This window comes from Terrapene carolina, unplaced genomic scaffold, assembly GCF_002925995.2.
Source record: "Terrapene carolina triunguis isolate 2854851 unplaced genomic scaffold, T_m_triunguis-2.0 Scaffold130, whole genome shotgun sequence".
Classification (NCBI taxonomy): Eukaryota; Metazoa; Chordata; order Testudines; family Emydidae; genus Terrapene; species Terrapene triunguis.
The window spans coordinates 25473840-25497864 of NW_020664481.1; the positions used below are offsets into that span (position 1 = coordinate 25473840).

The window sequence follows — 24025 nt, forward strand, 5'->3', positions numbered from 1 at the left end:
CTAAAGAAATATGACTTGATGAGACATGATGATTTGCACATTTAGCAGTTCTCTGGTATATCTCAATTTGATCACCAGTTCTCTGGTATATCTCAATTTGATCACCAGTTCTCTGGTATATCTCAATTTGATCACCATAACCGGTCTGAGAAGCTTTTCGGTCACCTCAGAACAGTGACTGTGCAAGCTATGCCATTCTCAAAGTAAGATTTATATCTACAAAATAAGGACCCCAGCATAATTGTACGAAGCAATGTTGATTAGAGTGACGATATAATGACCATTTAAAAAAGAATCCTAAACTTATTTTCCTCTTTATAGAAGATGTTGTTTGGACTCTTAGGTAATTACAGTACTTTAATTTTAACATTTTAAACTTCTTGATTTTTGTACATAAATTACCATAGCTGTCCTACCAGGTTACTGTCCATTAGCTTGGGTAAAAAGCTGACAATGCCCTTTGGGTTTAAAACTCTGTGTTTTGAAGAAGAAGAAAAGAAGACAATGACAACAGTTTGTCACTTAGACACTGAAAATAGAAAAGAAGCTATTTTTAAGAACGGTTAAATATTTCTGGCTTTTCAATCATGCTGGGGCACAAAGGATAAAGTAAAAAAGAGAAGCAGATATATTTCAATTCTATTAGAAACATTGTGGGTTGGAAGGAAGTCAATGGTTGTTAAATGGAAAAGGACAAAATCAATAGGGAAAAATTTTATTTTCAGACTTCCAGGATGGTATTATAAAAAATGAAGAATTAAAAAAAATATAAATAACCATTAAAAAAGGAAACACTACATATATTTAAAAAACCATTAAGAAACTGAATTGAACATATAAAGGCAAAGAAATTCAGCATTAAGGCTCTAACTCCAGACTAGATTCAACTGAGAACCTGCTGTCTCTAAAATTTAGAATAGTTCTTGTAATAAGTAATTCCCAGTTACTGCAACCCCTAGTGATCACTGGGAAGATATGACTTTAAAACAGTGACTATACAGAACAGCATCCAATCTCACTATGATTGCTCTGTATTTTCTAGCTGTCATAAAGCTGCTTGAAATACACAAGAGAGGGAGCAGGCCTAGAGAATTGAGTTATGCCTAGAAGACCCCTCCATTCAAGATGTTCTACACAACTCTTAAAATGTTCTGGCAGTTGAACCTAGAGGACATTTATAATAATAGTGCACTCGCACAAAGCCAACATTTGATATTTTGGTGCCACTGGATAGAGTGGCTTATTCTAAAAATCATTGCCTCTGTTCCTATATATTTATATATACTGTACATTCTTTGTCACACAATATAACAGAATGTAGAAGGAAAATCTGACTACTTGTAAATATTTTTGGTGCTTAACTCAAAGTCTGTAGAATATGGATCATGTGATAAATAAAGCCATTTTAATAGCTGACATAAAGGAATATGTTTGCATTGTTAAATACAGTGTATTGTTAAAATTACTTTCTGTACTCAATAGCCACAACAATAGGAATTTAATTCCATCCCTGTTACTTTTCGGTGTGTATAGTTCAACTGCACAGAAAATGGCACAGACATATACAGCAAAGACAACCTTCTTCACCAAAAGAAGAGACTAATAACAAACCACTGAAAGTGAAGCACTGAGTCTCCACTTCAGAAGGATGCAAAATTATATCCCAAAGGATAGTCCTGAAAGAAAGCAAATGACGTGAATGTGCACTTAAAGTCACTCTTGTCTCATAATTGAGATGCATCCATCTCTGAGTATATAGTTTGTCTCTAAACAATGTTGTGGCAGGAATTTTAAAAGGAATTATGTGTTTTATTTATTTCTCCAAGACAAGAGTTTCTTTAATTAATGCTGATTTTCTGCTCCCTTCTCCACTTCTATCTCTATCAAAGCTCACAAATTTGGTCAAGTATGGATCTCATGGCACTGAAAGATATAAGGAAATGGAAAACCAGTCTGTAAGTTCATTTGAAACCAAATAATAGAGAAAACAGAGAGCAGAAGCTGTCTTCCCTCAAAGGAATCAGTAGATGAGCTCTGAGCCAGCCTGGTCCAAACACAATCAAGAGAGCTTTGAACTTGACTTTTCGTTTATTCCCAGTTTAGTTTAATGTATTGGCTTTTTCCTCAACCTGTCAGTTGTCATATTGATAGCCAGTGTTGAAGCTGAAAGGAAACAGAAGCCATTATTTATTTGATAATATATTATTGACTTCAATGATAGTGATGAGAGTAAGTATGAAATAAGGGAGATGACAAATCTTGAATTACAGAAAAGCAGGAAAAATGGACTACCAGTATTATTTTCAGAATGAATCCCAGCTTCTATTAACAACCGGCTTGTCTTATACAGCAATCATTTAATAATTGGACAGTTTTAAAATGCACAACAGTTGGACATTAGGGAAACATAACTAAGATACTAGTTGCATCATAAGATAGGCACACGGCTTAATGTTTTGTTAAGATGCTTAAACAAGATTAACGTCCAACAATCATGATGTTTTTCTGCTATTGATGCTGGCTATTTGGAAACAGTAACTTAAGTCAATACACAGGCCTCAGTGATTGACACATCATCCAGGAACTCCATTGTCGGAGCCCCACTCCTGCTTTTTTCAAATTATGCCTTTCTACTTTTTGTCTATTTTCCCAACCTCCATAATTTAAATCCAAAACTGCTGAAAAGATATGTTATACCACTATGTCTTTGGGTTCAAATGTTCAGAATTGTGCAGAAATATGTGCATATAGCCCATGTCTGCATGTTCACGTGCAGTAATTACAGAGAAAATATGGAAACACACACATTTGAAATCTTGAGCCATAATCACTTACATTTGAGGTATTAAACTATAAGGGAAGATATCTCTACTATAATATCACTCTAAAATATATAGAAAGAATTCTCCTTCATATATAGCGAGTATTTTGCCTATTCAGTTTCTTGCGTTTGTTTCAAACTAAATATAAAGAGCCAAATTTTCACCTTATTTTTCAGGACCAGCACCTGAATCTGAATCAGCAATGCAACTGGGGTCAAGTTTTGAGCTATTGTACATAATTATTAGTTAGTTTTAACCACGAAGGCAAAAAACGATACAGTATGAATGTTGATAATAGTGCAGAATGGGATATTTGTATCCTTTTTCACTTTTAGCAAAGAGTTTTTCAACAGGCTCATTTTATTTGCTAAGTCGAAGGCCTCATTGGAAACTTATAGCATATTTGTCATGGTTGCTTAAAGACCATCCATGCAAAACAAGGAACATGTTCAACCTGTAAGCATATGGGGAAAACCTATTACATTTCCGTATCGGGTCATCTCAGCATAACCATTTTGTAAGTGAGTTCTTGTCACAGGATATTTGCTTGCCTCTTTGTCATGACTGGTGGCACATATCTGGAGTTTGAGGTAGAAACCGTCAATCCAGATCCCTATGAAATAACTTATGTGAGGGGAGAAGCATCTCATAATACTTAATTTTTTTAAAAACTGCATGATGGTCTGGAATTGATCATTGCCAAGATGTCTTTTGATGAGATCTCACCATGATTGCATATGAACAAAAATGCTTGGAACTAGATCTGCTGTGGGATAACCTCATGGACTCTATAGGGTCATATTGTTAAAATGGTAAAAGATAGGTACCAAAAGTCCTACAAGGCCGATGGACATGGCATTTTCCCACCCACAAAGCAACATACTGGCAGAAAGGAAACAAACCCACTTTCATTTGCCAGTCAAACTTGCTAAGGGTGCAAAGGATAAGGGAGTGGGCAGGGAGGTAGGGAGAAGGAATACACACCTTAAACTGCCTCACGTTCCCTTGTGCCACAAGATGGTGTTCGTTCTCAGGTGTGATGCAGTAAGCTAGTCTCTAAACAAGAGTGGAGGCACACAGGAAAGAAAGTTAGCCATGTTAAATGGGTTAGATCTGCAGATAGGGGATGTTATCCCTGGGTTTACAGGGAAATAGTGTGAGTTTTCTCTAAATCAGTGACTTAATTTTTAATATCATTGAGCCCAGAGGGGACCTAATCATTGAAAGACCAAAGTGTATTATAATTTATGAGCTTCATGATGGTAGTCCTAATCTCACAGCAACAACAGAATGTTTATGATAAATTTTAGCTGGTCCCCCCATCATGGGAAAAGGGCCCCAGGAGCTACTTGGCACCACAGCCCTTGAACTTCCTGAATGCAAGGATTGCTGGAGGCTAGTAACAATGCAAACAGGTGAAGAAAGGTGCATGGGAGGGTACCCCTCCATATTGTCCACAAAGCCTAAGTTGTAGTGTCATTTGGGAGCACACACAAACATTGCTCTGGCATGCACTTCCATGGGCACTGTGCATGCCTCTAGGAGCTCCTGCTGGAGAGGTTCCCTCCTCTCTCCCTCTATTGCAAGCTGAATGGCCACAATTTAGCCCTTGATATCTTATACTTATACTAAGAATTTTGGGCATGGCTTCCCCTTTATCTGCAGCCCTTTTATTTTTGGGTATTGCTAAGGTTCAAGCTTTGTGAGCAAACCTGAGCTTGCCCTATAATTTTGTGTCATTAGCTTTTGCAAGCAGGTGAAACTCAGTGGGCTAAAGTGAATTCTGCTGTGAGGTTTTGGTGTCGCTTGAAAGGGATCTGCAAAAAAGAGAACTGAACAAAATAAAGGGTTTGCCCAAACCCCAGTGAAAAGAAAGCCAAAGGTTTTGCAGAACATTGATTGCATGGGGCTGGATTGTAACCCTACAAACAAGCAGGAGTAAAGGGCAGTGCAGGAATCAGATTGTAACTCAGAGGACCTCAGTCAGGTTCCTGGCTCCCTGTCTGCACTGGTTTTGCTAATTAACCTGGTGTGTTGGGGGGTGGAGTCAAGTCTTCATCTGCTCCCTGCCCACTCTCATCCATCTGAGCAGGAGAAGGAATAGCTGACCAGCAGTGGTCGCTGTCTTCTCCATGCTTGTACTGTTGTTAGCTTGCACAGTGGTATAAGAAGGATTAGACTCCCTCTTACTCCCCTGTGCATGCAAGAGGGCTCACAGTTGAGCCTATGGAATTGTCTCTTACCTTTCTCTTGTCCTAACATATTAGGAGACTATTTGAATTTGAGGCTCAGAAATAAAAGATTGAACTATAATAATATGCCTGGCTACCTCACAACTCTATTTGCATAATAGGTTTAAAAGATAATTAAATTCTACCTAAACTAAAGGGCCTGATCCAAAACCTTTTGAAGTCAATTGGCACCTTTCCATTGGCCTCAGCAGGTTTTGCATCAGACCCACAGTGCATTTTCTGCACTTGTTCCACACACAGATCTTCTGCTGAGGTCAATAGAACATCTGCGTGCAGAACACATGAACAATATGAAGGGTTCCTGTCATTTGCTGGGGAGAAGAAAGGAAAAATTGTTGCAATTGTTGGGTATATAAACCATAAAATGCTTCTTTGTGGCAGTCTGAATTTTGACAAACCTAGGGGCATCTTTTCAGATTATGGATAGATACTATGATTGAAATCCAACTGTTTGCAATAAACCAGATGATATTCAAACTGTGCTTGCCTGAGTTTTAAAATACTGGACTATAAGGAACATAAAATAATCAACATTTCAATGTCTTAGGAGTACGTTTGGTATTTTTAAAGGGCTGAAAACAGATCTAAAGGTGGCTTTACTTTCTAAATCCTATTTGTGGATTCCTTTGGAGCATGGATAAGAATTTCCAGTGACAGTGATGAGAAAATTAATATGATCAGTGAATCTTAAACTTGTGTCATTTTGAAATGGTAATTTGAGGCAAGTACAGAGCAGTGAGATTGTAATGAAAAATAATTAGATGTATTTTTTTCACCATAGAAACCAGGTTCCTCTTAAGCAGAACAATAACACACTAGATTAACATTACACACAATAACACTACGTTAAAAGAACATTTTTAAGGTAGCAAAGTCAAGCACTCAGAAGTTAGGAAATTAGGTCAGAATTAGGGTTGCTTATGCAACCGTTCTTCAGCCCCTTTCTGTGTATGCATTTGATAGTCTTTCCTTACATGACCACATACTAGTTTTGCCACAAGATGCCTGCCTCAGTCAGTGTTCAGGACGGATGGTGCTCAATTCATGAGCAGCTATTCAATATTCTATTTTCTCTTCATTGTTCAGTGTGTTGCCTCATGCCTTATTTCCTGCATGTTATTCAAACCCTGCTCTGAAGATAGAACTATTAATTTCCACGTGGGCTTTTCTATGGTGCTCATCATTACAGTATCTGAGTGGTAGACAAACATTGATTTATTTTTCAGCATCCCTGTTAAATGAGGAGGTGTTATCCTCATTTGACAGATGGGGAACTGAGGCACATTGAGTCAAAAGTATCCACTAATATTGAGTGCCCAGTTTGAGATGCTTGGGATTGAATTTTTCAGAGCACTTAGCATTATGTAGCACTTTGCGGTATATCTTCAAAGCAATGCTCCCCTTGCTCCAGTTGCTGCTGTGAGTGCTCAGCACTTCTGCAGATCAGACCCCAGGCACCAGGAAAATAAGGAACACTCAATTAGTGACCACCTGAAAAGGTTTGTTTTAAGTGACTTGGCCAGTATCACACAAGAACTCTGTGGCAGAGGCAGGGGTAGAATCCAATTCCCCAGGACAACATTCAACTGCCTTAACCCTGAGACCCTCTTTTCTCTTCCTGTGGTCCCCTGCCTCATTTTACTACTAGGGCTAAATGGGAAACCGGAATTCCATTTCATAAAAACTTTCAGGATTTCAATATTTGTTTTTATTCTACATCCAAACAACACAGGGAGCTTTCACAAAAACGTGTGTGTGTGTGTGAGAGAGAGAGAGCTCCTCCCCAACCCCAAATAGCCAAGATTTTAGGGGTCTAGGACACTCACCTCTGATGTGGAAGACTGAGACAAGTCCCTACTCCAAATCAGACAGACCAACAACATGCATGTCCCACATCCCAGCTTTCATCAAAAAATTTCAATTGAGCTCTATCCCCTACACGCCTTTCAACTTCTGTAACAAATGTAACAAGGGCCCTACAGATATCATCTCCAGAGCAGGTCCAGCCTGTGAAGTTAATGAGGCAGGGGTCATGTGGAAAAATATGTGATCATGTGATTTAAGACTACAATGCATGTGCAATATTGGGCAGGGCTGGATTAATGCAGGGGCTTTAGGGGCTGCAGCTCAGGGCCTCTGGCTAAGGGGGGCCCCGCAGGCCGGCTGCGGTCCACTGCTTCTTTTCATCCGGCCCAGGGCAAGTCTCTGCGCTGCTGGCCGGACACCGGTCCCTGAGCCTCGGTGCCCCCTGGGGCTGGAGCCATGAGCGCTAGTTCGCCAATGTGCCCCTGCAGCCCCTAGGCGAAGGGGTTCAGTGAATCTCTGCACGCTGCCCCCAGCGCCGGTTCCGCAGCCCCCATTGGCCGGGTACCACGGCCAATGGGAGCTGCGGGGGCAGCGCCTGCAGGCATGGGCAGCGTTCACTGCGCAGAGCGGCCTGGCCCCTGTGCCTAGGAACTGGACATGCCGGCCACCTAGGGAGCAGAGCAGCGCGGAGCCAGGGCAGGCAGGGATCCTGCCTTAGCCCTGCTGCGCCGCTGACCAGGAGCCGCCCGAGGTAAGCGCCTCTCAGCTGGAGCCTGCACCCCCTCCTGCACCCCAACCCCCTGTCCCATCCCTGGACCCACCCCAGAGCCCACCCCCCAACTAGATCTGCACCCCCCTCCCACACCCCAGTCCCCTCCCCCAGCCCTGATCCCACTCCCCCACTCCAAACCCCCAGGGGCCCCATGAAATGTAATAGCCCCGGGCCCACAGGAGAGTTAATCCAGCTCTGAAAGAGGGCCAAATTAAGATTTCACAGGCAATCTTAATTCTGGCATTTACTAACTTCTGAATGCTTGACTTTGCAACCCTGATGTTCTTTTAATGTAGTTTGCCTGTAATTTCCTATAACATATAAAACAACATAGATCCTAAAAACACCTATAAAAAAAACCCAACATCCATCATATGATGTGATATATTTACACCTACAAGGTACATCAACAGGGTTGGAACATTTAGACCCACCCCACAGACCTCTGCTACTTGAATTAATGGAGTAACTGATAGCAGTAGTAGGTTGTCGTCCTCTTTGTTGAACAACACTGGAGTGGGATGAGACAATTTGCCAGTGGGTTTTGCAGACATTTGCTGACAGCAAAGGAATGGTGAGACACAGGAATCTTGGGTTCCGTTCAAGGCTGCGGAGGGGAGTTTGTCTAGTGGGCACAGACTCTTCTGCACATTTCCACCAAAGCTTGAATTTCTTTTGTCCCATCCCCTCCAACCTGCCTGTCTCAGCCCCGTGTATTCTGCACCCCTGGTTCCTCATCTCAGTCTTCACTCCTCAGGAGTCTCATCCAAGTGCCAGTCTCCGTGTCCAGCAAGTCCTAGTCTCACCCCTCTGGACTCCCCAGACCAATCCCCTTGCCCAGCAATTCCCAGTCCTCCCCCAAACACACACTTGCCCATGTTTCCCATCCTCACAGAATCTCAGTCCCAATCTGCCTCCCAAGGGTCCTCATCCAATCTTAGTGTCCCCCAGCCCCACTCATTGTCCACTCTTTACTCACCTACTGGCTCTGGTATCTCCCCATTTCCCTCCCTAGCCACTCCCAGTCTCCATCCCAACCTAACTCCCATTCCCAGTTTCCCTTCCCTATCCCCCCCCACCAGCCTCAGTCTTGCCCCACCCCTTTGTCCTTTTCCCAATCTACTCCCCTTTCCTCTTTAACAGGTCCTACTCTTGCCCCTCTGCATTCAATTCAGGCAGCTGCCTGGGTCCAGCATGAGTGTCATTGAGAGTACAGGAGAGAGACTCTCCCTACTCTCAGTTTAGGTGCCTGGCAGAGCCTGCAGGAGCCCAGAGCTGCAATTGCAGGGAACAATATGCTCAATCCCAGGCTGGAGCATCCCAGTGTGGACTGAATCTTTGGGGAATCTAGCTGCAGAAATCTAACAACTTGTCTACTTGAAAGTTAATTTGGATAAAGATATGGTGTTAATTTAAAGCTTAATCACTATTCCTGAATAGCTGTAGACAAGCCTTAAGATGTCTTTACTGAGCACATGTGAACGGCTATTTTTCAAAGCTTATTGCTTGCCCACGTTTCGGCAGATTTCCATAGGGATAGCAAAAGGCACATTCCTGACACAAAGTCTACCCCCTGCCAAATTCCAAGTCCCTGCTCCAAAGCATGGGGGCTCTAGAGCGATTCAGATTTTCCCCAGAATTTTTTAATACGGGAAATAGGATTTATTTTTCACATCTTCATTTTTGGTAATGACTCCTCTATTTTGGCTGAAGTTTTCCAAGAATATTCAGCCTGAGGTAGACCCCCAGCATGAAAAAATTATAAGCAACCGAAAACAGGGTCTATGAATGGGAACTGTCAAGCAACCTTCAAAATAGATGATGTCACTAGCTCTATAATTACCCACCCTCCAACTTTTTTTAAAATATCAACTATACAATAAACATTTGGAACCATATTTTCAGATGAGTGGCCTAATCTATTTTAATCACCTCAATGAAGTGCCCAGATTTTCAGAGATGCATAGGACTCCTGTTGAGAATCATGGGCCAAATTGCTGTCTAGAGAAAGCATCTGGACTGGGTCCACTCTTTATTCTGGATGTTGTATTTGAAGGCATCCATTTATATATATTTCTACAGTTGAGAAAAATCTACTAATTCAACTTTAAAATGTGCATTAAAAATGCTTTTATGAACTACAGGGGGCATTCAGGCAGACTAATTTCTGTCTAGAAATTGAAATAGGGTGTATTAAATCCAGCTTGTAATTCCAACCCGTTAGAAAGCTGGATCTGAAAGGTCACATAACGAGGAATGTGTCTGGGGAGCTAGAGAAGCAAACTGTTAGCGCAAATCCAGTACATTCATTTCATAATAACATTTCATGACATTTTATTAGCAGTCCACTTACTTCTTTAAAGGTCCCACGCACGTTCAGAAATTTATAGATAATGTAGGCAGGCACCAGGATCATTGAAGATAATGCTATTCCCCAGCCAATGCGATTTGCCCAGAGAGGGAAGGTGTAGTCATCATAGGTCAGAGGTTTGAAGTTTATAATACTGACTATCACCACAAACTAAGGAAGGAAAAATAGAAAGAACCACAATTTTAGTCCTTTGGGAAAACTCCAAGTGGAAAACAAACCTCATCTGTTAGATCAGGCAGGCTGCCCAGTGCAAAGGGGATACTTAGACCTGTGCAATAGGCCCTACCTTCAGCCTGTTTACAATGTGTCCCTTTTAGAGGACAGTGTGGAACCACTTAGGGCACTCACGAATGATGTTAAAGGCCAGAAAAATCATAAAATTCCAGCCAGGCTATTTGTATCTGCCCTGTGTACTAGTGAACCTCACCAGCAGACTACACGCTGCTGTGGAAGGGGGATTTCCTCCCCTACTTCTGAAGCAGACAGGGGAGGCTGACTTGTTATTCTGTAGTTTAAACTAGAGTTAGAGATGGGGACGTTCTTAAGGCTGAAGTCATGGGTCCCGGACAGGACTATAGGCAGAGATTTTCAAAGGGTCCCTGAGGACTCCTCAAGATCCCTCTTTGTCCTTTTCCCCAGAGGTTCTAGTAATGCTTCCAGGCCGGCTTTAGGACCTGCGGGACCCAATTCGAATACCCGGTGGCATTCCAGGTCTTTGGCGGCGGGGGGTCCTTCACTCGGCTCCGGGTCTTCCGCGGCACTGAAGGACACACACACACACCCCGCCGCCGAAATGCCGCCAAAGACCGGAGTGGACCGCCGCTGGGTGAGTAAAAAAAAAATTAAAAAGGCGCCTAAGGCGTGGGGCCCTCTTAGGCACGGGGCCTGATTCCGGGGAATTGGGGGAATCGGCCTAAAGCCGGCCCTAAGTGCTTCATAAGGATGGGACTGTCCCTGCTAGACTGATGAGCCTGTTATTAAATATTTGTTGCCCGCGTAGATACTTACAGACTGTAATCAAGTCAACCCTTAAGCTTCTCTTTGTTAAAATAAACAGATTAAGCTCTTTTAGTATATCACTATAAGGCAAGTTTTCTAATCATTCATGTGGCTCTTCTCTGAACCCTCTCTAATTTATCAACATCTTTCTTAAAATTGTGGGCATCAGAACTGGGCACGCTATTCCAGCAGTAGTTGCACCACTATCAAATATAGAGGTAAAATAACCATTCTACTTCTACTTGAGATTCCTCTGTTTGTTCATCCAAGGATTGCATTAGCACTTTTGGCCACAGCATCGCATTGGGAGCTCTCATACACCATGAGCCACAAAGCTTTTTCGGATAGAATCCCCTATCCTATGAGTATGACCTACATTCTTTGTTTCTAGATGTATACATTTACTCATATTAAAATGCATATTGTTTACCAAGTAATCCAGATCCCTCTGACACAGTGACCTGTCCTCTTCATTATTTTACCACTTCCCCCATTTTTTTGTGTCATCTGCAAACTTTATCTGTGATGATTTTATGTTTTCTTACTGGACATTGATAAAAATGTTAAACACTGGGTCAAGAGCTAATCCCTGTGGGAACCCACTGGAAACACAGCCACTCAATAGTTTCCCATTTACAATTACATTGTGAGACCCATCAGTTAGCCAGTTTTTAATCCATTTAATGTGTGCCATATTCAGTTTATATCATTAGAAAGGTTTCTCAGGTGTGTGTCCCCAGAATTGCCATTAGCCCAGTGGTTACAGCATGGATGGGGGAAACCCAGATTCAAGTCTCTGCTCCAATCTAGGCAGAGCAGGAACTTGAGCTTGGGCCTCCCACACCACATATGAGTGCTCTCACCACCAGGCTATTTGCTATTATTGACTAGTCTCAGCTTGGATTCAGTTTGTGTTGGTTTTATTTTGTGACAAAAATGGAAAGGTTTCTAGTTTCATCCTGATGTGGATATGGAGTGGGACAGTTTTTGAAATTTTGAAAATGTTTGTGGGTCAGGAAAACCATTACTCTAGGAAAAAAGCCTTGGTGGGGAAAAAAGCTCTTCTGGCTAAAGATTTTTGGGACAGCTTGGCCAGATGTTCCACTCTCTCAATGTACAGCAGCACTTTCTATCCCACTTAAACAAATAAGATGCTTGAGGGTATTTTTTTTTCTAGCTGCTGCTCCATGTTGGACATGAGCTACTGAAAATTGAAAAACTCAGCCACTCTTATGCCCATCAAAATGTATCTTCCTTGGATTGTGTGTCCTATTGAAAGAATGTTAGATTTATAATACATTGCAGGCTAGAAACATTCTGAATCACTTATTGATTCAGTATCATATGTTTGAGTTTTGTTAGAGATATTGTAGTATAATACCAATAGAATCAGTCACCAGAAATGTCTTTAAATGTTGTATTTGTCAGAAGATAAATTGGATGACTATCAGTATGTGTATATAATCTCAATGTGCAAAGTACATTGGTAATTTCTTTTTGTCCCCCTGGCTATTCCACCTTGGGCCATGCAACTACTTCAGATTAAAATGTTCAGCGACTGAGGGCTTCTCTACACTTGAAGGGCTACAGAAGCACTTCAGTGTAGACACTACCTACGCTGATGGGAGGGGTTCTCCCACCATCATAGGTAATCCACCTCCCCAAGAGTTCGTAGCTAGGTCAACAGAAGAATTCTTCCGTCAACTTAATGCTGTTTACACAGGGACTAAGGTCGGTTTAACTATGCCGTTCAGGGGTGTGTAGTTAAGCCAACGTAATTTTCTAGTGTAGACCAGGCCTAGAATGTCAAAGGCTACTGAGATAGCTTTTTCAAATCAGCAAGAATGCCAGAAATGCTATATACTCACAAATGTTGGTTCATCTAGTGATATTTTTGGCTGGCATTCAATAGCTGTGAGAAATGTGGGGATAATGTTTCAACAAGAGACTTCCTAATGCTAACATAGATATGTGGATATCTAAAACTCCTAAGATAAATGTTTGATCTAGTATCCTATGGAAAGACCTGTTTATATTTAGGAACATAGGAATTGCTATACTAAATTAGAACAGGGAGCCTTCTAATCCATTATCCTGGACAGTGGTCAGTACCAAATGCTTCTGAGGAAAGTGAAGGACCCCTGCATTAGGCAATTATGGGGTAACCTTCCCCCAGGTAAAATTTTCTCTTAAAAGCCACTTGTTAGAGGCTGGTTTATGTTGTGAAACATGCAGGTTTACATCCCTTCCAAAATTCTTTTAAAATTAAATATTTAACTATTCTAACTCATTATTTTTGTTATCTTTTTTGACCAATTGTTTTTTGAATCCTGCAAAGTTCTTAGCCTCATTGATCTCATGTGGCAATGAGTTCCACAGGGTACATTGTGTTAAAAAAACTATTTCCTTAATCAGCTTTGTATTTGTTGTCTTGTTCTTTCATTATAAGAGACGGCTAACAGAAGTTCCTGATCTACCTTCTCTGTGCCATTCATTATACCGTATAATTTATAGCTCCTCTTATTAATATCCTGTAAATTAAACAATTCCACTCTTTTCTCACTGTCTCTGAGCCCCCTCTAATTCTGCTACATCTTTTCAATTCAGATTTTCCCTCTGGTTTAAAACAAACAACAACAAAAAGCATTTCCATTGCTTTTTCACAATTTATAATGGAGACAAAATAGAGGTAAAAAAAATTGTATGGACTATGTTTTTCCCCTAATAAATCATGCTTACAATGTCCATATAACCTTTTAAGACACCTGAAAAAACCCAGACTATTAGAATCAAGCTACTCAATGTTGTCTAAAATGTGTGTACTCTCCCCACAGGTATTAGAAAGTATCTATATATAGTAGTTACACTTAGTCAATGATTGACAATATTGGACTTTAATTCTGGAGGTCTTCTAGGACTGTATGCATGGCTAGAGGATTCAGCATCCACTGATCCAGAAAGGTACATATTTTCATGTTTACAATAGATATTAAAGCATATACTTTAGAGAGATTAGAAATTCTTTTTTAATTCGCTTTCCAATTATCACCTGTCTACACTGAAGGTGGGTAGTTATCTAACCCTGACCATGCAGTTCATCACCAAGTAATTTAGAGAATGATTGGTAACATATTTATACCAGAATAAGCTTATTTGGAAAGACAGTGACCATTATGCTGCATCCCACATCCTACACACAGACATCTGTGAGCAATTGTGTGATTAAAAATAGAGCTGAGGTTACATCCCAAATACCCAAAATTCCTGGTAGCCAGGAAAACACCATTAGAACATCTTTCATTTACTTCCCTAGAGCTAGGTTTGTGCTGTAAAATTGAATCCAGAACTTGGCTTCCCATTTTCAAAAGTTGGGTTGCAGGGAGTGTGGTACACAAGAAAGCTAGATCCAGCATTTTCATTCAAACTATTGTAGATTGGGATCTGGATCCAAAAATTTGTGTGGATTTGGTTGCAGGATCTATCCTTGAGGGTCACAGTTTATACTAAGTTTATATTTATAACTAGTGTTTAAAGGGCTACTAAATGGTTAATCAATTATTAGAGCATTTAACAGGTCAATAGGTTGTTTATGTAACAATGATTTATAACCATCTCTATATACCTTCTACTGATGTGGTTATAATCATCTTCAACATACAGTCCACATGTCTGTAACATATTTAAAACATCTTTTGATCATTCATTAACCTTCTATAAAACACCTACAAATGGAACATTAATATAAAGTACGACTGACTGACTTCAGTGTATGCTTCATTGGCTCATTACTGATTGGATGTTATCAGATGCTAAGTAGGCTATTAAAATGTTTTCCCTTTTAAAAATGTATTGGTGTATCCCATCATAAATATGTCTCGATAAGAATGCCTTGTGTCATTAACTGTTTGATACCTAATTTTCAACTTTGAGACGATATCTGATCCAGATTTGATGTAGCTATTTGGCAGATCGCTACTGCTTTCAATTTTAAATTGAAAGCATAAACTTTAATGCAACAGAAAATATCCTAGGTCACAATGATGTCAAAATCTCCATATATTCACCATGACCTTTTGATCTACAAATAACCTGGAGTGAATGTATAAATACCCAATATAAAACTGCAGTTTAGTTCCAACTCTAACCTTTACATAAAACTACCAAATGCTACCTTCATATTTCAGGGAGAAAAAATCCTCAAATGTAATGAAACGTCTGTTTATTTTCCTTAATACATGTCAGAAGGCTTACAAGCTATATTTAATGTGTCTCCTCTCTATGTCACACAGCTAACCATTTGGAGTAATTGCACTCTACATATTCTAATGCGTTAGTCCACATTTGTGATCTTCATACTCTCCAAATTAAAAATACATTAACAACTGAATTATGTTCTTTAGTACATATATAACAAATAGCTGTAAAATTTTATATGTAGTCACATTCTTGTGCATATTGTTGTGGTTTTACTATTCAAAAACAAGCACATACATAAATGGTAACGCCTCAAGAAGTTATGTGCTTAGTTGACACATATTTGTTTAATGATGGCTGAGTGAAATTTAGCACTGAATAAACCCCCCCAAAATATTTATTTGCCTAAAACATTAGGTATAAACATCACCACTCCATATTGAGTTATTTATCTTACATTTTGGGGTGGGACCTGAATTGGCAGCATGTTATTTGTGTTGAGATTGAGTTGATTGGAAGACAGCATTTGTACATTTTGCTCTGAATGTTACAAACATGATCGTTTCAGTGGTATAATCATTAAATAGTTTCACTTTGTACTGTGTGTATTACACTTTTGAACTCCATCAATGAAATATCAATAGGAAACATATTGGATACTGCTTTTACCAGTTATGTTTCACCTTTTTGCACTAAGCATTTGCCTATGAAAAGCTAAACTCAATTATAGTCAATGGCGTTACTCATCAAAAGATAAACACCAAAGCCCCAATAGCTATGAGAAAAACATTTCTCCCCTTGGACAAGCTATTGCAAAATTGTATTTCAGGGGTTTTACATCTTCCACTGAAGCATCTGATATTGACTGTTGTTAGAGAGAGAATATTGGACTAGATGCTAGATTTGGTTTGACCCAGTATGGCAATTCCTATGTTTCGTTCCTTATGGAGGGCAACCTGCAGTTCTGTATACTCTATCAACAGCTGGAATCATGTACCTGATTACCCTATAGATTTCGTTGTGGGGAGGAAAGGGTTGTTCTTTTGGTTATTTTTTAAACCAATTTGTTTGACATCTGCTGAGCATCACTGAAGTCATAATGAGACATACACCTCTACCCCGATATAACGCGACCCGATATAACATGAATTCAGATATAACGCGGTAAAGCAGCGCTCCGCGGGGGCGGGGCTGCGCACTCCGGCAGATCAAAGCAAGTTCGATATAACGCGGTTTCACCTATAACGCAGTAAGATTTTTTGGCTCCCGAGGACAGCGTTATATCGGGGTAGAGGTGTATTTATCCTTGAAGTGGAAGTACAGAATCACAACCAGTGATGGGCAGAGGATCCAGAATACACAAAGATAGATCGGATTCAGTTTCCATCTGTAATCATATAATTCCTTCCAGACAGTACATGCAGCATTTTCTTTAATATCCAGTAACTGGGTATAGTTAGCTTTAGCTTTTTTGTTGTTTTTGGTTTTGTTTTTTTGGTAACATCTCTGACTTCATTCGTAACATTAGTTTCAGTCACACTGATTAAGAGTAGCAATTTCACCTTTAAATGAAAGATATTGTGGTTAAAAATCAGGGAATGAGAGTCAGGAGATTTTGGTTCTCTTCCCAGCTCTATCGCAGACATTCTCTGAGATCCAGGGGATGTGATATAAACACTCGCTGCCTCCATCTCTCTATCTGGATAACAAAGATAATATGTACTTGTGTCAAGGGTGTTGTGGGAGCCTTATTTAGTTTTGTGTAAAGAACATTGAGATTCTTGGATGGAAAGTGATGCATAATATATACAAAGTATTATTGCAGCTAATGGTTTTGATCAAAATTGGGCAAAACTGGTGACATTTCTTCCAGGAAGTTTCTCTCTCTGGTTTTAACTAGTCATTTTGTGTAGTTTTTAAGTCCTCAGAATTGAACTTCCCTGAAACTGCAAATGCCCAAAACATTATACAGATCAGTTTGCAGATAATACTAACAAATTTGAAGCTGTCATTTTATACATTCAAAATTTTGTACAAAAGTACTAGGACAACTACCATCTTGGGCTTATGGAGAGGAGACAGGGAGGGAAAAAGCCCCCACAGATACTCTCACCCTCATATCAAACATGCTTCCAGAGGCACAACTGGTCAAAAGGAGGTGGAAATGTACCATCGTATGATGAAGGCAGACCAGGTGCAGCTCATGCCAAGGCCCCAGACCTTATTGAACACTTACAAATGCATAGCTGGAAACCAGCCTTGCTTACTTGTGTGTTAGCATTATCAGAATAGATATTAGATGTTAAGTTGATAAAAATGTGTTTAGTGTTAGACTTTATATAATGCTTGTAGGATGCTGCATTATTGATCTCACTTATAACCCCTATAGCCTGTGGTATAAAGTTATATTGAGTGTTTGCATTGTAAACCTCTGTAATTGTGTAACTCACTGAACAGGAAAAGAAGCATTAATTAAGGGAAAGTGCTCATCCTGAATACAATCAGATGGCCCATTGAAGGCAAATGAGGCATTGTGTAGCATCAAAGGACAGAGGCTGTGTTGACTGCATTCCTCACTCCCTCCAGGAAGGAGAGACCTACTCATGAACTCATCCCATCAGCTTTGGACTCTGGAGTGGAGGGGATAAAACCCCCTGACAAGGGGAAACTGAGGCTATGTCTACACCGATGCAGCTGCACCACTTCTGGTGAAGATGCTCTAAACCAAGCAGTGAAGAGCTTTCCCATTGGCCTAATAACTCCTGCCTCTGCGAGAGGTGGTAGCTCTCCTGCTGACATAGTGCTGTCTATGCCAGCGCTTAGGTTAGTATAAACTTATGCTGCTCAGGGGTGTGGATTATTCACACCCCTGAGTGACATAAATTATACCTCAGTAATTTATAGTTTACACATAGCCTGAATCTCTTTTATGCTGTCTGGATTCTGAGGGACAAGGATTCTTATTATAAGTATTGAGATCCCCACGTTTGGTGTGGGGTAGCCTTGAAAGACACTTTGGTTTGACAGATTACTACAGCTCTGTCACTTTTTGAATCACAGACTGAAACTCATTTGTGTATATATGCTTGTTTGCCTTAAGCTGTAAGTAAGTGGGAACAGGTAGGAACCCATATCCTGTTGCAGTGGAATTTCTGACTCTACAGGACTGAGGACTTGAACAACCAGGAACTTTAGTTGTACTGTACAAGAGAATGATTGCCTGCAATAGAGTCATGGGCTGATATTCTGTGTCAGATAATGCAGGTAGCGGGGTAGTCTAGGCCTCTACTTCATTTCCAGTGGAGTTCTCTTCAGGAGCACAGGTCCTGACACTTTAGATTTCTTTTCCTTCCCTCCCCCTACCATTCGTGTTCCCAAGAAGGAAGTCAGCCTAAGAGGGGTGTGATTATAAAATGGAATTCATGGCAGCTGAAACGCAGGAAGTGAATTTGAAGCGGGGGGGGGGGGCATAATGGCTGTTTTTGGTAAGACAGAACATAAACTTGACCTATAACCCAATAAGACACCAAGCATTCATCAGCCTTATAGTCTGTACAGTGATCAGAGGAGAATACACCTCTATCCTGATATAACGCGACCCGATATAACACGAATTTGGATATAACGCAGTAAAGCAGTGCTCCGGGAGGGGGTGGGGCTGCGCACTCTGGCGGATCAAAGCAAGTTCGATATAACGCGGTTTCACCTATAACACGGTAAGATTTTTTGGCTCCTGAGGACAGCGTTATATCGGGGTAGAGGTGTAAAATGAGAAATGTGTAAACCTCAGCGTTAATATAAACACGTACCATCACACACACACTAGTTCTCCAAGCCAACTTCAATATAGCCAATAGATCTACATACAGATCTGATGATGGAGAAACCTCAAAAGATTAAAATGTTTAGTTGAACCAGTTGAGGACCCTTCCAGGCCAAATGGCCTTTCAATCCCATACAGTTAACTTCTAGCTCCTACCTGGTGTTCACTTTCTGCAAAAAAGAATTTGAGGACTGTACCTCTCCTTCCTTCAACACACATGTATTCACAGTGTCTTGGATAGGGAGAGCATTCCCACCATCCGGGTTACCAAGCAGAGCCATTATCTCCTAAACCAGTTTGGAGAGAAGGGGCTACAAGTGATGCCCACAACTGATTTGGTGGTCTTGACCACTAACCATTTTTTTTTCCTGTCTGACAAATTTCACCCAAATTTGTCACCTCTCCAAATGTGAAAATGAGTCAAAATGGCTTCTGCTATCCTGGCTGACAACATTGGGGATAACAGCGAGTAACAGGGCCAGCCTTAGGGTCCAGTAATCAGGGCAGTTGCTCTGGACACCTGGTTCTGGGGATGCCAAATTTAACATCCAGGGTGTGTGTCTGCATCAAAATTGGGTGGGCAGAGTATTTGTTTTGTACTGCTCAGCTGTTTGGGTAGCACTGAAAATCTATACTGCCCTGGGCAACAAAACATGTAGCGTAGGCCCTGATGAGTAATGTTATGAATTTGCTTAATATCTTGCTTTTAGTATGAATAAGCTGGTAGGAAGCCTCCTCATAGTGTTCTTTCCAGGACAAAATAAATCAATCAATCACTTCTTACCAATAAAAAAGCAGGGCTAACAAATTTCCAACACAGTCGCCAGTAGAGGCCCGGTTTGAAGCCCATCATTTGTTGGATGTCTTCACTGAATCTGTCCACACCTGCAAGTTAAACACAAACAGAAGAGACACAGACTTCAAGTTGGCAAAAATGAGTAGACAGTGGCAAAAAAACAAACATATTTGTAGTCTCAGAAAAATATAAGTGAGATACTTCCAAACCAGAAATAATGTAAGGATGAAATCCTGACCCCCATTTTAGCTAACAGGAATTTTGAAATTGAGTTCAAAGGGGCCGGGGTTTCTCTCTAATTGTCTATTCACATGATACTCTAATTGTAAATCCCATGACTACTGAGAAAGACATAAATTTATTTGGGCATAAGCTTTCGTGGGCTAAAACCCACTTCATCAGATGCATACAGTGGAAAATACTGTAGGAAGATAGATAGATAGATATACAGAGAACATGAAAAAATGGGGGTTGCCATACCAACTCTAACGAGAATAATCAATTAAGGTGGGATATTATCAGCAGGAGAAAAAAAACTTGTGTAGTGATAATCAGGATGGCCCATTTCAAACAGTTGACAAGAAGATGTGAGTAGCAGTAGGGGAAAAATTAGCATGGGGAAACAGTTTTTAGTTTGTGTAATGACCCATCCACTCCCAGTCTTTATTCAAGCCTAATTTAATGGTGTCCAGTTTGCAAATTAATTCCAGTTCTGCAGTTTCTCGTTGGAGTCTGTTTTTGAAGTTTTTTTGTTGAAGAATTGTGACTTTTAGGTCTGTAATAGAGTGACCAGGGAGGTTGAAGTGTTCTCCGACTGGTTTTTGAATGTTATAATTGTTAGAGTTAGTATGGCAACCCCCATTTTTTCCATGTTCTCTGTGTGTGTGTGTGTATATATATATATATATATCTTCCCACTGTATTTTCCACTGCATGCATCTGATGAAGTGGGTTTAGCCCACAAAAGCTTATGCCCAGATAAATTTGTTAGTCTCTAAGGTGCCACAAGTACTCCTCGTTCTTTTTGCTGATACAGACTAACACGGCTACCACTCTGAAACCTGAGAAAGACATGTTGAGCTTCATTTTCAGTTAAGCCACAACACATTTCAAACATTGAAGTGGCAAAATGAATACAGATGCTTTTTTTATTATGGCTGTGGGCTATTCTACTTGTAGTCAAATTACACAACTCACTCATACTCGTATACAAAAACCCACAAATAAATAAGGCGCTGATTGTAAAGTAAATCCACATATTTGTAAGTCTTCAGAGGAGCTACCAGTTCCACTTTTTTAAGCGCAGTGTGAGGAAATACACATTGTCTTTGTAATGCATGCCGTTTCATCTTTCAGTAACCTTCTCTAGAATCTGCCTAGGTGCTTATCTTTCAGTTTAGATGTGTGCCATAACATAAGAATATAAGCCACTACACTGGATCACACCATGGTCCATCTTGCCCAATATCCTGTCTCAATGCTAGAGGTTCAGGGGGATTGTACAGACCAGGGCAATTATGGAGTGATCCACTCCTGTCTTCCACTCCCAGCTTCTGATAGTCAGAGGTTTAGGGTAGAGACCTACACAGGACTAGTGTAGAACCCTGCAGTGAGTCTGGGATCCTGTGGGTTCCACAGGACACACTGCCATATAACAGGTGCAAGTGGGAGTAGGATTAAAGAATAGTCCCGCGCAGGGCTCTAGTTTAGGGTTTCCCCGAGCATGGTGGTGTTTTTTTCACCAACTTGGCTCATAGCCATTGCTGGGCCTATGAATTTATCCAGTTCTTTTTTGAAACCAGTTATACTTTTGGCCATCACAATATTCCATGGCAATGACTTCCACAGCTGAGTTGTGCATTATGTGAAAAAGTTCTTTCTCTTGTTTGTATTAAACCTGCTGCCTATTAATTTCATCAGGTGACCCCTGTTGGCTGTATCATGAGAAGGGGTAAAAACACTTCTCTATTCACTTTTTCCACACCATTCATGATTTTATAGACTTCTATCATATCCCCCCTTGGTCATCTCTTTTCTAAGCTGCCCAGCCCTAAGCTTTTTAGTATCTCTTCCTATGGAAGCCTTTCCATACCCTTGATAATCTTTGTTGCCCTTCTCTGAACCTTTTCCAGTTCCACTATACATTTTTTGAGATGAGGCAACCGGAATTGTCCACCAATATTCAAGAGGGGACACATCATAGAGTTATATAGTGGCATTATGATATTTTCTGTCTTATTTTCTATCCATTTCCTATTAGCTTCTAATATACTCTTGGCCTTTTTGACTGCTGCTGTGCATTGAGCTGATGTTTTCAGAGAACTATCCACGGTGATGCCAAGATCTCTTTCCTGGGTGATAGCAGCTAATTTAGACCCCATCATTGTATGTGTATAGTTAGGATTATTTTTTCCACTGTGCATTAATTTGCACATATCAATGTTGAATTTCATCTTCCCTTTTGTTGCCCAGTCACCCAGTTCTGTGAGATCCCTGTGTAATTCTTCGCTGTCTGGTTTGGAATTAAATAGCTTGAATAATTTTGTAGCATCTGCAAACTTCACTGTTCACCCCCTTTCCCAGGTCATTAATGAGCATAACAACATAACCGTAAGGCTACAATGCCCTGGTTTAGATTTCCCAAAGCATTGCAGGAAACTACTCAATAATACCAAATATTTTTTCTAAAAACTATTATCTCTGTACACATTGTCAATATCTCCTAAATTAATACTGCTGACACAGAAGATGCATTAGAAAATAAATGACATGTTCACATGTGTAAAAAAGTAAAAAGCAGCAATTCTAGGAAACTGTTGGGAGTTTTGATGGTTGAAATCATTGGGCAGCTGGGGGCAGAGGGTTTGCTTGATGAGACTGCAAGATCAGACTCTAAATAATTATAATCAAATGAATGACATAGAACATGTGTTTATAAACATGGTAGACTCACCTTGATCACTTGATTAGCATTTATAAATTTGCATTAGCAGTTGTAAATACATGAGCCTATTACTTTCATTGTGAGCTGAACCTTATATAATCAAACACCACTTAAAAACTGTAGCTGAAAGTTAGCTACATCCAATGGTTGTTACTGTGCTCTGTGGAAAGAGGGATGCATGAAAATGAGAAGTAGAACAGACTTATATGCAAAAAGAACAGGAGTACTTGTGGCACCTTAGAGACTAACAAATTTATTAGAGCATAAGCTTTCGTGGGCTACAACCCACTTCTTCGGATATATATGTTTCACTCTATATGCATCCGAAGAAGTGGGTTGTAGCCCACGAAAGCTTATGCTCTAATAAATTTGTTAGTCTCTAAGGTGCCACAAGTACTCCTGTTCTTTTTGCGGATACAGACTAACACGGCTGCTACTCTGAGACTTATATGCAACTGACATTGACTAGAGAGGAGAGAAGAGTAGCAGACAGACTCTCTCAAATTAACCAAACGATCATTGAAGCACTTAGGTGTTTCTCTAAACCATCAGATAGCTAAGGTTCTCAATACCTTATTCGTTTCTTCTTCTTATTATTATTCGTGTGTGTGTGTGCTCGCATAGTACGTATTACAGCACTAAAAGCTAGAACCCTCTGTGTGTGACCAGACACAGTATACACAGTGGCAGTACAAGTTTCCTCCCACTGTCCTATCAGTGAACTGGCGGAAGCCCCCGTGTCTTTCCACCTAAGGTCTTTCTAAGGCACCTATCAAAAAGTGTTATTTGGGCTAGGATTAGGATCAGAGTATAGTTCAGCTTCCATTGTGCCTCAGTCTTTGGAATCTCTGCTGAAATAGCATCATGGTTGCCAATTAGTGCCAGTGTGAAACTGGCGTGAGAGGACAATCAGGCCCTTAAAGGCCATATCTCACCAGGAACATAAAGCCAAGGATGAAATGTGATTATTTTCATGTATTTCCTTTTAGATAATGCACCTAAATTCTCGTGTATATATATTTGATATATAGACATAAGCAGCAGTGGAAGCCATAAAAATAAAAATTTCTGGAGCCACCTAACCTATCTGGGCAAGCACCCATCGTTTACCTCACTTACACCGTCCTCAACTTGTCCCTTTCTCCGAAGCCTGGGAAAATAAACATTTTTGTAGCATGTTCTTTAAGTGAAGGGTGTCAGGCTCCATGGGACCAAGGATGGACATTTGTTCCAGAGACGAGAACCT

General features: G+C 40.5%; 1 protein-coding gene across 1 annotated transcript in view; it reads right to left on the reverse strand.

Moving 5' to 3' along the window:
* Window positions 1-811: 811 nt before the first annotated feature.
* Window positions 812-24025, reverse strand: part of SLC6A2 (solute carrier family 6 member 2) — a 109622-nt gene continuing 86408 nt past the window's right edge. The window contains exons 11-14 of the mRNA XM_026652720.1: window positions 19824-19924; window positions 10006-10173; window positions 3807-3878; window positions 812-2163 (exon numbers count right to left, since the gene is read on the reverse strand). Of these exons, the coding sequence (XP_026508505.1) occupies window positions 2140-2163; window positions 3807-3878; window positions 10006-10173; window positions 19824-19924 (365 nt within the window). The 3' untranslated portion in view covers window positions 812-2139. The remainder of the gene's footprint in view (window positions 2164-3806; window positions 3879-10005; window positions 10174-19823; window positions 19925-24025) is intronic.